Source organism: Oncorhynchus tshawytscha, linkage group LG14, assembly GCF_018296145.1.
Source record: "Oncorhynchus tshawytscha isolate Ot180627B linkage group LG14, Otsh_v2.0, whole genome shotgun sequence".
Lineage (NCBI taxonomy): Eukaryota > Metazoa > Chordata > Actinopteri > Salmoniformes > Salmonidae > Oncorhynchus > Oncorhynchus tshawytscha.
In genome coordinates, this window is record NC_056442.1 from 35,284,985 (window position 1) to 35,298,376 (window position 13,392).

General features: G+C 50.4%; 1 protein-coding gene across 8 annotated transcripts in view; it reads left to right on the top strand.

The window, feature by feature from the left end:
* LOC112267114 (2-(3-amino-3-carboxypropyl)histidine synthase subunit 1) overlaps positions 1 to 13,392 on the top strand; it is a 100,792-nt gene that overhangs the window by 9,579 nt on the left and 77,821 nt on the right. For all 8 annotated transcript variants that reach the window (XM_042297418.1, XM_042297423.1, XM_042297422.1 and 5 more), the window contains one exon: positions 3,197 to 3,260. In XM_042297418.1, coding sequence (XP_042153352.1) covers positions 3,197 to 3,260 — 64 coding nt within the window. The remainder of the gene's footprint in view (positions 1 to 3,196; positions 3,261 to 13,392) is intronic.

Here is a 13,392-nt window from a genome sequence, read left to right on the forward strand (position 1 = left end):
AGATGTTTTTTGGAGTCTGGGAGAAGTCCTATTAGAGCAGCCAGCCACTAATTGCAGACAGAGGTTGAGGCAACTTTTATTTTCTGCAGCAGCACAAATCTGAGTGCAGATGAAATGTGCCCCACAGTATAGTGTAACTGACGATTACGCTGAAGAAGTACAGACTGAACTGAACACAAGCCCCCTGAGCACCTTCCACACTGTTATAGAATGCTAATACTAGACAGAAGTGAAATCTGAAACGGTACAAATCTCAGTGCTGGGGCCCGGCTAGACAGGATTGGGGACTTGGAAGTGAACTTGTATTTTTCAGCTCCTCAGCTGACCTTTTTCTCCATTCACTCACTAAAACTGGTTGCTGCACTCTCTGTTGACACCTCCCAGACAGAAATCCCCCTTTCTGACAGGCTGACACTCAAACCAATCACAGACTATCATATGTGCATGTTGGTACGTGTGTCCGTGGGAGGATGAATGACAAACACACAAGCATTCTTGACATTTTGTTTGTGTTAATGCTCTTGTGACATTCATGACATTTTAGCTCACATGGAAACACACACACACACACACACACACACACATACGCGCACACTAAACCTCTAAACCCTTGTGCAGAGCCTGTACACTGAGATCAGATGGAAAGAGAGCTCTTGGCTTCTGTCAGCCAGGGCTGTTGTGAGGCTTAGAAACCTTTCTCGGTTAATAAACTCGCCCTTTCCCAGGTAATGACCTGTCTCTGTCTGTCTACATGGTGCACAGTGATACCTTAACCTTTCATCAGAAAGACACACTCCTCTCCTCCTTCCCTCTCTCCTCCATCCATTACACTTCAGGGTCATTCTTTCTTCTTGTCAGCACCCTTTTACTTTTCCTAGGCCATTTTTTATTGTTCAGTGTTGTCTACAGTCCTGTTTTTGTTGTTTCTCTTTGCTGTAGGAACCCACTGCAGTATGTGAACATAGGCCTGAAATATTTATCGACACTGCAGTCTAAGTGTCCATTCACTGTAGTCACATGGTTTATCAAGGTGATGTGTGACAGGGTCAGTCTGACAGTGAAACATTGTCAACACTCTTCCCAATGTATCTAAAGTTGATTTAAACAGAGCCTCCGCGAGTCCCAGTGTCTGCTAGAGCCAGCCCACCGATCTCAGCATGCACAGGAAATGCAGACTGGGTTACACTACCTTTGATGCAGGGAAACATTTAAAGTGTTCCTTCAATTACTGAAAATGACATCAAATTCAAGGGGATTTGCGAAACAGAGGACAGTGGACGAACGGCTTGTACATAAATATCACACTATGGTATAATCCCATTTGAGTAAAGAAAGGCTAAATATTCAATCATGCTGAGTACTTTACATAAGTATGCATAGCACAATATGTAACCACACCAACATAAGGACATCAGTCTGTTACCAAGACAACAGCTCTGGATAACCAATTTGCGCAAGGAGGACGCAATGGCTTGATGTGAGGGGAAAAAGCCTCTTTGTTATTCAAAATGGATCTGTTCCAATGTGAAATTAATGTGATATCAATTGAAGACTAAAAGGATTAGACCTACTGGGATGTGTTGTACATTTGCCAACATTGCAGAACCTGCAACACCTGTCTGCATTTAGCCAGGGATGGATGAACTAGCCTTCTAGCCTAGTTTTGAGTGAATCTATGTTGTACATGATAACCCCAGTTTTGTAAGTTTTGCCTTCCTGTTGACTGTGGCTACAGTATTTGTAATTTATGACAAAAAATAACCATGTTTGTTAGAAATGTAGGTCATTCAGGGCCTCCCGAGTGATGCAGTGGTCTAAGGCACTACATCGCAGTGATGCGGCGTCACTACAGCCTGGGGTTCAATCCCTTGTGGCGGGCTGGGCGCCTGCAGGCTGACCCCGCCGTCAGTTGAACGGTGTTTCCTCCGACACATTGGTGCAGCTGGCTTCCAGGGTAAGCAACCAGGTGTTAAGAAGCTTGGTTTGGCAGGTCATGTTTTGGAGGACGTATGACTCGACCTTCGCCTCTCCTGAGCCCACTGGGGAGTTACAGCGATGAGACAAGATCGTAATCACTAAATTGGGTGCAAAGGTGGTAAAAATGACAAAAAAAGATATATGCTGGTCAGTGTGACGCGCTGTCTGTGTTTGAAATATGGGTTTAATTGTGGTCCGCCACAGAAGTTGTTTGTCTGACCAGTTTTCTGTACGTTTTCCCAAAGGGTTTATGTCATTTCTCAGTTGTAGATATTACCCCGCCCCTTGTCCTCTTCCTCTGACTTTAAGTGTAGCTGTTTCTCCATGTCCTATAGCCTAGATCTCTATATCAGCAACATTTGTGTTATGTCTGATACATCATCATGTTTATTTCATGTTTACAACCGACATCTTGCACATTCTCAACAATAGAAGGAAATTGGGTGAGAAACTGCACTAGGCTACATGTTGAGAGAGCATGCCTTTCTTTATAGCATTTTGTCTCTGTAAAGTTGTTGGCATCATTTTAAAGAGGTGTGATATTTTGTGTCTCAACCCTGGCAATGAGCCAACCCCCTGATGAAAGCATTTCTCATTGATTCGTCTTAGCTGGTGTCACACTCAAATAAGGTCCTACTGGAAACACATGCTGCTCTCAGCCCTTCACATCAGCAGCAGGACCAATCCTTCCTTTGTGTGACTGCTTGATTTCCATTTCACAGCGATTTGATCCATTTCTCCATGATATCTTAATGCTGCATGAGAAGAAGCACCACGTTTCCTGATTCTTAGCGGTCTGCATTGTGAGAGGGATATTTGTGTGTGTGACTGGGTTTGTGACTGTGACTCATGAAGCTGTTGGCTGTCATTGACAAAGACAGGTGGAGAAAAGGTGACTAATGGATTGCTAGGAGAAAAGGGAAGTGTGAAGACAGAGCAAAGCTGATACATTTCCATTTCCTGTTGTGCATCTCTCAGTAAGATAAGACAACAGTAATGCAATGGATGGGAGAGAATTACCTTGAAATGTCAGCTTCCTTCTGTCTCAGTGAAGCACTCTAAAGTAATAACATAAGCTACAATATACATGTAAATACTGTCTAGGATGTATTAAATAACGTGGTTGTCACTCAAGCTGCAGTTCTGTGTGTAGGCTGGCTAGTTTGTCCTCTGAACCTTACCTCTGACTGTCTGTTTGTCTGGCTGTCTCTGTTCACAGTGGCCCTCCAGCTACCGGAGGGACTGCAGATGTTTGCCTGTGTCATCGCTGACATCATCGAGAGGTAGGTACAGCATACAAACACTCACCACTCACTAATGTTTTCAATAGGTGGCAAGTGTGACTCGTGCTCTTTTTAAAATTAAACAGATTCTATCTATTTGTTGTTAGCTAAAAACATTGATGTTTCTCCCTGAAACGGATCCCCTTGACTTTGTGTTAAAGTTTTGGTGGCTTTAGAAGGTGCTTGAGTGAGGGAGCAGTCGTCGTCCTTGCTTAAGTTGAAGTTGAGCCGGCATGGCCATTCTAGTCATTAAGCCAGCCAGTGTTATCATCATTCCCTGCCTGCCGCAGCCAGCTCATATCTGGTCTTCAGCAGAAAATTAGACAAGATTGCGTCCAGGGCTCGAGCGGCTATCAACGCTTCACTCGATCACGGTTGGAGGAGGGACAGCCATTATTCCTGTTAATTACATCTTGTTACAGTCTGCATAGACCCCTTTTGCACACAGACACTCCATCACACAGACACTCCATCACACAGACACACTCACACAAACTGATGCAGGAGTCCAAACCTTCCCGCGGGTTGGAGTGCCTCGGCATCAGTCTTTTCAGTCATTTGTCTTGTATACACTGAGCTTTGGCCTACGCCGTGCCAAAACAAGTTTGTGCAACATTGATAAATTGGTTGAAAAAAAGGTAGTAACCCCAAAGGAAAACACTTCAGTTTAGACCTAAAATATGCATTTGAAGTGTTGAAAGAGGAGCTCTGTGTGTTTAAGGACTTTCTTGACTTCTGTGGTTGTTTCCTTCATCTTCTCATTTCACCCCTTTCTGCCTCTCTCTCTCTCTGCTGTGGCGACTGTAAGGGTTATCTAAAAGAAGATGGCTGCATCACTCCACATCCAAAGTAGATTACTTTCCTATGTGTGTGTTCGATACTAATGAGGTTAGTTGATGGACGTAAAGGATAGTGAGCTTGGGAAGGGAAGCTTCCACATGGTTATCAATCAGAGCCCGTATTTGATTTCAGACAGGAAACGTAGTTCATGGTGTCCTCGTATGAAGCCATGCCTGTCATACCACAGTTATGGACCGTTGAGAAACAGGAACCGCAGTGGGCTGAAAGCTTTGACTTTCCCCTCTCCTCCTCCTCGACCCAGCCCTCCGCTTTCCTTTTAACCCCTCTCCTCCTCCTCCTCGACCCAGCCCTCCTCTTTCCTTTTAACCCCCTCCTCCTCCTCCTCCTCGACCCAGCCCTCCGCTTTCCTTTTAACCCCTCTCCTCCTCCTCGACCCAGCCCTCCCTCTTTCTCCTTTAACCCCTCTCCTCCTCCTCCTCGACCCAGCCCTCCTCTTTCCTTTTAACCCCTCTCCTCCTCCTCCTCGACTCAGCCCTCCTCTTTCCTTTTAACCCCTCTCCTCCTCCTCCTCGACGACCCAGCCCTCCTCTTTCCTTTTAACCCCTCCTCCTCCTCCTCCTCGACCCAGCCCTCCTCTTTCCTTTTAACCCCTCTCCTCCTCCTCCTCGACCCAGCCCTCCTCTTTCCTTTTAACCCCTCCTCCTCCTCCTCCTCGACCCAGCCCTCCTCTTTCCTTTTAACCCCTCTCCTCCTCCTCCTCGACCCAGCCCTCCTCTTTCCTTTTAACCCCTCTCCTCCTCCTCGACCCAGCCCTCCTCTTTCCTTTTAACCCCTCTCCTCCTCCTCCTCCTCGACCCAGCCCTCCTCTTTCCTTTTAACCCCTCTCCTCCTCCTCCTCGACCCAGCCCTCCTCTTTCCTTTTAACCCCTCTCCTCCTCCTCGACCCAGCCCTCCTCTTTCCTTTTAACCCCCTCTCCTCCTAACCCTTTCCTTTTAACCCCTCTCCTCCTCCTCCTCGACCCAGCCCTCCTCTTTCCTTTTAACCCCTCTCCTCCTCCTCCTCGACCCAGCCCTCCTCTTTCCTTTTAACCCCCTCCTCCTCCTCCTCGACCCAGCCCTCCTCTTTCCTTTTAACCCCCTCCTCCTCCTCCTCCTCGACCCAGCCCTCCTCTTTTCCTTTTAACCCCTCTCCTCCTCCTCCTCGACCCAGCCCTCCTCTTTCCTTTTAACCCCTCTCCTCCTCCTCCTCGACCCAGCCCTCCTCTTTCCTTTTAACCCCTCTCCTCCTCCTCCTCCTCGACCCAGCCCTCCTCTTTCCTTTTAACCCCTCTCCTCCTCCTCCTCAACCCAGCCCTCCTCTTTCCTTTTAACCCCTCTCCTCCTCCTTACCCAGCCCTCCTCTTTCCTTTTAACCCCTCTCCTCCTCCTCGACCCAGCCCTCCTCTTTCCTTTTAACCCCTCTCCTCCTCCTCCTCGACCCAGCCCTCCTCTTTCCTTTTAACCCCTCTCCTCCTCCTCGACCCAGCCCTCCTCTTTCCTTTTAACCCCTCTCCTCCTCCTCCTCGACCCAGCCCTCCTCTTTCCTTTTAACCCCTCTCCTCCTCCTCCTCGACCCAGCCCTCCTCTTTCCTTTTAACCCCTCTCCTCCTCCTCCTCGACCCAGCCCTCCTTTTTCCTTTTAACCCCTCTCCTCCTCCTCCTCGACCCAGCCCTCCTCTTTCATTTTAACCCCTCTCCTCCTCCTCCTCGACCCAGCCCTCCTCTTTCCTTTTAACCCCTCTCCTCCTCCTCCTCCTCGACCCAGCCCTCCTCTTTCCTTTTAACCCCTCTCCTCCTCCTCCTCGACCCAGCCCTCCTCTTTCCTTTTAACCCCTCTCCTCCTCCTCCTCGACCCAGCCCTCCTCTTTCCTTTTAACCCCTCTCCTCCTCCTCGACCCAGCCCTCCGCTTTCCTTTTAACCCCTCTCCTCCTCCTCCTCCTCGACCCAGCCCTCCTCTTTCCTTTTAACCCCTCTCCTCCTCCTCCTCAACCCAGCCCTCCTCTTTCCTTTTAACCCCTCTCCTCCTCCTCGACCCAGCCCTCCTCTTTCCTTTTAACCCCTCTCCTCCTCCTCCTCGACCCAGCCCTCCTCTTTCCTTTTAACCCCTCTCCTCCTCCTCCTCGACCCAGCCCTCCTCTTTCCTTTTAACCCCTCTCCTCCTCCTCCTCGACCCAGCCCTCCTCTTTCCTTTTAACCCCTCTCCTCCTCCTCCTCGACCCAGCCCTCCTCTTTCCTTTTAACCCCTCTCCTCCTCCTCCTCGACCCAGCCCTCCTCTTTCCTTTTAACCCCTCTCCTCCTCCTCCTCGACCCAGCCCTCCTCTTTCCTTTTAACCCCTCTCCTCCTCCTCCTCGACCCAGCCCTCCTCTTTCCTTTTAACCCCTCTCCTCCTCCTCCTCGACCCAGCCCTCCTCTTTCCTTTTAACCCCTCTCCTCCTCCTCCTCGACCCAGCCCTCCTCTTTCCTTTTAACCCCCTCCTCCTCCTCCTCCTCGACCCAGCCCTCCTCTTTCCTTTTAACCCCTCTCCTCCTCCTCCTCGACCCAGCCCTCCGCTTTCCTTTTAACCCCTCTCCTCCTCCTCCTCGACCCAGCCCTCCTCTTTCCTTTTAACCCCTCTCCTCCTCCTCCTCGACCCAGCCCTCCTCTTTCCTTTTAACCCCTCTCCTCCTCCTCCTCGACCCAGCCTCCTCTTTCCTTTTAACCCCTCTCCTCCTCCTCCTCGACCCAGCCCTCCGCTTTCCTTTTAACCCCTCTCCTCCTCCTCGACCCAGCCCTCCTCTTTCCTTTTAACCCCCTCTCCTCCTCCTCCTCGACCCAGCCCTCCTCTTTCCTTTTAACCCCTCTCCTCCTCCTCCTCGACCCAGCCCTCCTCTTTCCTTTTAACCCCCTCCTCCTCCTCCTCCTCGACCCAGCCCTCCTCTTTCCTTTTAACCCCCTCCTCCTCCTCCTCGACCCAGCCCTCCTCTTTCCTTTTAACCCCCTCCTCCTCCTCCTCGACCCAGCCCTCCTCTTTCCTTTTAACCCCTCTCCTCCTCCTCCTCGACCCAGCCCTCCTCTTTCCTTTTAACCCCTCTCCTCCTCCTCCTCCTCGACCCAGCCCTCCTCTTTCCTTTTAACCCCTCTCCTCCTCCTCCTCGACCCAGCCCTCCTCTTTCCTTTTAACCCCTCTCCTCCTCCTCGACCCAGCCCTCCTCTTTCCTTTTAACCCCTCTCCTCCTCCTCCTCGACCCAGCCCTCCTCTTTCCTTTTAACCCCCTCCTCCTCCTCCTCCTCGACCCAGCCCTCCTCTTTCCTTTTAACCCCTCTCCTCCTCCCTCGACCCAGCCCTCCTCTTTCCTTTTTAACCCCTCTCCTCCTCCTCGACCCAGCCCTCCTCTTTCCTTTTAACCCCTCCTCCTCCTCCTCCTCGACCCAGCCCTCCTCTTTCCTTTTAACCCCTCTCCTCCTCCTCCTCGACCCAGCCCTCCTCTTTCCTTTTAACCCCTCTCCTCCTCCTCCTCGACCCAGCCCTCCGCTCTTTCCTTTTAACCCCCTCCTCCTCCTCCTCGACCCAGCCCTCCCTCTTTCCTTTTAACCCCTCTCCTCCTCCTCCTCCTACCCAGCCCTCCTCTTTCCTTTTAACCCCTCTCCTCCTCCTCCTCCTCGACCCAGCCCTCCTCTTTCCTTTTAACCCCTCTCTTCCTCCTCCTCCTCGACCCAGCCCTCCTCTTTCCTTTTAACCCCTCTCCTCCTCCTCCTCGACCCAGCCCTCCTCTTTCCTTTTAACCCCTCTCCTCCTCCTCCTCGACCCAGCCCTCCGCTTTCCTTTTAACCCCTCTCCTCCTCCTCGACCCAGCCCTCCTCTTTCCTTTTAACCCCTCTCCCCCTCCTCCTCCTCCTCGACCCAGCCCTCCTCTTTCCTTTTAACCCCTCTCCTCCTCCTCCTCGACCCAGCCCTCCTCTTTCCTTTTAACCCCCTCCTCCTCCTCGACCCAGCCCTCCTCTTTCCTTTTAACCCCCTCCTCCTCCTCGACCCAGCCCTCCTCTTTCCTTTTAACCCCTCTCCTCCTCCTCGACCCAGCCCTCCGCTTTCCTTTTAACCCCTCTCCTCCTTTACCCACCCCTTTTACCCTCTCCTCCTCCTCCTCGACCCAGCCCTCCGCTTTCCTTTTAACCCCTCTCCTCCTCCTCGACCCAGCCCTCCTCTTTCCTTTTAACCCCTCTCCTCCTCCTCCTCGACCCAGCCCTCCTCTTTCCTTTTAACCCCTCCTCCTCCTCCTCGACCCAGCCCTCCTCTTTCCTTTTAACCCCTCTCCTCCTCCTCCTCGACCCAGCCCTCCTCTTTCCTTTTAACCCCTCTCCCCTCCTCCTCCTCCTCGACCCAGCCCTCCTCTTTCCTTTTAACCCCTCTCTTCCCCCTCCTCCTCCTCGACCCAGCCCTCCTCTTTCCTTTTAACCCCTCTCCTCCTCCTCCTCGACCCAGCCCTCCTCTTTCCTTTTAACCCCTCTCCTCCTCCTCCTCGACCCAGCCCTCCGCTTTCCTTTTAACCCCTCTCCTCCTCCTCGACCCAGCCCTCCTCTTTCCTTTTAACCCCTCTCTCCTCCTCCTCCTCCTCGACCCAGCCCTCCTCTTTCCTTTTAACCCCTCTCCTCCTCCTCGACCCAGCCCTCCGCTTTCCTTCTTTTACCCCCTCCTCCTCCTCCTCGACCCACCCCTCCGCTTTCCTTTTAACCCCCTCCTCCTCCTCGACCCAGCCCTCCTCTTTCCTTTTAACCCCTCTCCTCCTCCTCCTCGACCCAGCCCTCCTCTTTCCTTTTAACCCCTCTCCTCCTCCTCGACCCAGCCCTCCGCTTTCCTTTTAACCCCTCTCCTCCTCCTCCTCGACCCAGCCCTCCTCTTTCCTTTTACCCCCTCCTCCTCCTCCTCGACCCAGCCCTCCTCTTTCCTTTTAACCCCTCTCCTCCTCCTCCTCGACCCAGCCCTCCGCTTTCCTTTTAACCCCCTCCTCCTCCTCCTCGACCCAGCCCTCCTCTTTCCTTTTAACCCCTCTCCTCCTCCTCCTCGACCCAGCCCTCCGCTTTCCTTTTAACCCCCTCCTCCTCCTCCTCCTCGACCCAGCCCTCCGCTTTCCTTTTAACCCCTCTCCTCCTCCTCCTCGACCCAGCCCTCCGCTTTCCTTTTAACCCCTCTCCTCCTCCTCGACCCAGCCCTCCTCTTTCCTTTTAACCCCCCTCCTCCTCCTCCTCCTCCTCGACCCAGCCCCTCAACCCAGCCCTTTCCTTTTAACCCCTCTCCTCCTCCTCCTCCTCGACCCAGCCCTCCTCTTTCCTTTTAACCCCTCTCCTCCTCCTCTCGACCCAGCCCTCCTCTTTCCTTTTAACCCCTCTCCTCCTCCTCCTCGACCCAGCCCTCCTCTTTCCTTTTAACCCCTCTCCATCTCTCCACTAGTGCCACGCCTCCCTCATTCCCTCTAATTTCTTCATCCCTCCCTGTACGGCCACCCCTCAGAGAGAGAGAGGAGGAGATAGTGGCCCTGTCTTATCAGCAGCACTGCTATCAGCAGGAGAGTTGTCTCTCATATCTGGGCTTAAACCAACACTGTATACGCTGTGTTCATCCCAGAGTCCTCTAAACTAAAGCCACCTCAGCCCATCTCACCCCATTTCAGCTAATGAGAGTAATTAACGGTAAATGATTGCTTTCCTCATGTCCTCACCTTCCTCACACCTCTCCTCCCCCTTCTCTCCTGCATGTCTCACCCTCGCACCCCATCCAGATCCTACAGATTATATAAAGAGCAGTTTCCTCTGTCATCAGTTGCTGTTGTTTGTGTTTCTTCTCTTCTCTGTATAAATAATTACATCGGCAACCTCATTTGACTCCCAGGTCACAATAGTTCACTGTCAGTAAATGGGCTTGGCCCTTGAATAGGGGATCTAGCTACAGAGGCATTGTTGGATAGTTGGTGTCTCTGGTCACCATACTGTATCTGACCTCTACTCACCCTTCCCGTTCTGTGGGGTCAGCAGAGGTTTCTGTCAGATGTGGATGTTCAGTGACTAGTAAGGGCCTGGTGGGTGAGCTGATCGTGGATTTCAGGAAACAGCAGAGGGAGCACCTCCCCATCCACATCGAAGGGACAGCAGTGGAGAATGTGGAAAGTTTTAAGTTCCTCGGCGTACACATCACAGACAAACTGAATTGGTCCACCCACACAGACAGCATCGTGAAGAAGGCGCAGCAGCGCCTCTTCAACCTCAGGAGGCTGAAGAAATTTGGTTTGTCACCCAAAACCCTGACAAACTTTTACAGATGCACAATCGAGAGTATCCTGTCGGGCTGTATCACCGCCTGGTACGGCAACTGCACCGCCCTCAACCGCAAGGCTCTCCAGAGGGTAGTGAGGTCTTGCACAACGCATCACCTTGGGCAAACCACCTGCCCTCCATGACACCTACAGCACCCAATGTCACAGGAAGGCCAAAAAGATCATCAAGGACAAGAACCACCCGAGCCACTGCCTGTAGACCCCGCTACCATCCAGAAGGCGAGGCCAGTACAGGCACATCAAAGCTGGGACCGAGAGACTGAAAAGTAGTTGCTATCTCGAGGCCATCAGACTGTTAAACAGCCATCACTAACTCAGAGAGGGTGCTGCCTACATTGAGACCCAATCACTGGCCACTTTAATAAATGGATCACTAGTCACTTTAAACAATGCCCCTTTAAACAACGCCACTTTAAACAATGCCCCTTTAAACAATGCCCCTTTAAACAATGCCCCTTTAAACAATGCCCCTTTAAACAACGCCACTTTAAACAATGCCCCTTTAAACAATGCCCCTTTAAACAATGCCCCTTTAAACAATGCCCCTTTAAACAATGCCCCTTTAAACAATGCCCCTTTAAACAATGCCCCTTTAAACAATGCCCCTTTAAACAACGCCCCTTTAAACAATGCCCCTTTAAACAATGCCCCTTTAAACCACGCCCCTTTAAACAACGCCCCTTTAAACAACGCCCCTTTAAACAACGCCCCTTTAAACAACGCCCCTTTAAACAACGCCCCTTTAAACAATGCCCCTTTAAACAATGCCCCTTTAAACAATGCCCCTTTAAACAATGCCCCTTTAAACAATGCCCCTTTAAACAATGCCCCTTTAAACAATGCCCCTTTAAACAACGCCCCTTTAAACAATGTCCCTTTAAACAATGCCCCTTTAAACAATGCCCCTTTAAACAACGCCCCTTTAAACAATGCCCCTTTAAACAACGCCCCTTTAAACAATGCCCCTTTAAACAATGCCCCTTTAAACAACGCCCCTTTAAACAATGCCCCTTTAAACAACGCCACTTTAAACAACGCCCCTTTAAACAACGCCCCTTTAAACAATGCCCCTTTAAACAATGCCCCTTTAAACAACGCCACTTTAAACAACGCCACTTTAAACAATGCCCCTTTAAACAGCGCCACTTTAAACAATGCCCTTTAAACAATGCCCCTTTAAACAATACCCCTTTAAACAACGGCCCTTTAAACAATGCCCCTTTAAACAACGCCCCTTTAAACAACGCCACTTTAAACAATGCCCCTTTAAACAACGCCCCTTTAAACAATGCCCCTTTAAACAATGCCCATTTAAACAATGCCCATTTAAACAATGCCCCTTTAAACAATGCCCCTTTAAACAATGCCCCTTTAAACAACGCCCCTTTAAACAACGCCCCTTTAAACAATGCCCATTTAAACAATGCCCATTTAAACAATGCCCCTTTAAACAACGCCCCTTTAAACAACGCCCCTTTAAACAACCCTTTAAACAACGCCCCTTTAAACAATGCCCATTTAAACAACGCCCCTTTAAACAACGCCCCTTTAAACAATGCCCATTTAAACAATGCCCCTTTAAACAATGCCACTTTAACTGTTTACATATCTTACATTACTCATATCACATGGACATACTGTATTTTATACCATTTATTGCACCTTGCCTGTGCCTCTCGGCCATCACTCATCCATATTCTTATATGTACATATTCCCATTCACTCCTCTAGATTTGTGTGTATTAGGTAATTGTTGGGCAATTGTTAGATTACTTGTTAGATATTACTGCACTGTTGGAACTAGAAGCACAAGTATTTCGCTACACTCGCATTAACATCTGCTAACCACGTGTATGTGACAATACGATTTGATTTGATATGGTCTGTCGTCAGTTGGTGTGGGTTGGACTGGGGCGTGGCCATGGCTTTATAGCTGGCCATATCAGTGTAGAGATGAAGGGGCTAAGCTGCCCCGTGGGTACGGAGGGTGGGATGGACAGCTATAAAGCCTAATGAGAGCAAGCTGCTCTGAATTCTAGCCAATGCAGTCAGTTAATACACGTCAACTATGAGAGTGAACACGCTCGCAGGCGCTCACACACACACTCTCACGCACACACACAGACAAAAACACAGGCACTAGGTGAGACGGGCACCGCCAGGATATAGATTCTGCTCAGTGCTCACATACAGCCAGAGAGAACGCCTACACAAGGGGACAGAGGTGCTCATGGAAGAAGCAATGTACATGCATGGACACACACTGAAACAAAGACAGTATAAGTATAAGGCTTGTATAAGCTGATCTCATTTTCAACAGTACAGTATATGTCTGTACAGCCACACTATGGAGGATTGGCTCATACTAAGAATATGTGGCTATCTGTTCCACACAGGCACCTGTAAGCATACTCTCTCCCACAGAGAAGTAGAGAGACTGCACCACGCTTCCACTGACCATTTAGAATGTCTCCCACAAGCAGGCCTGCTTCTGTTCTTTAAAGAGGCTTTGATAGGCCCACAAAGAACTTAGTAAACCTTGTAGGTCTGCTGTAATGGCTCCAGTTGAAGAGGCACGCTCTGACTTCACACTGTATCCTCTGCTTGCTTGTAATACAGCTACACACGGCCTGCATCCCAAATGGCACCCTATTCCCTAAATAGTGCACTATTGACCAGGGCCCTAAATAGGGCACTACTTTTGACCAGGGCCCATAGGGCTCTATGTAGGGAATAGGGTGCCATTTGGTGCAGCGTCTCTGTTGATAACTGCCAAAGCCATTCAAAGAAACTTAAGGCATAACTCAACTTGCATAACAAGTAAACAGACAGATAAGAACAGAAGCGAGGGAAACGTGATCAGAACAACAGAAAGAATCCCTGACTCAGACAGGCGGGCGGCGGGCGATGGTGTGTGTTGTCATCCCGCCATATGTTTCATTGCCTTTGATGCTAGGCCATCTGTCTTCACCGCAGCCTTGAA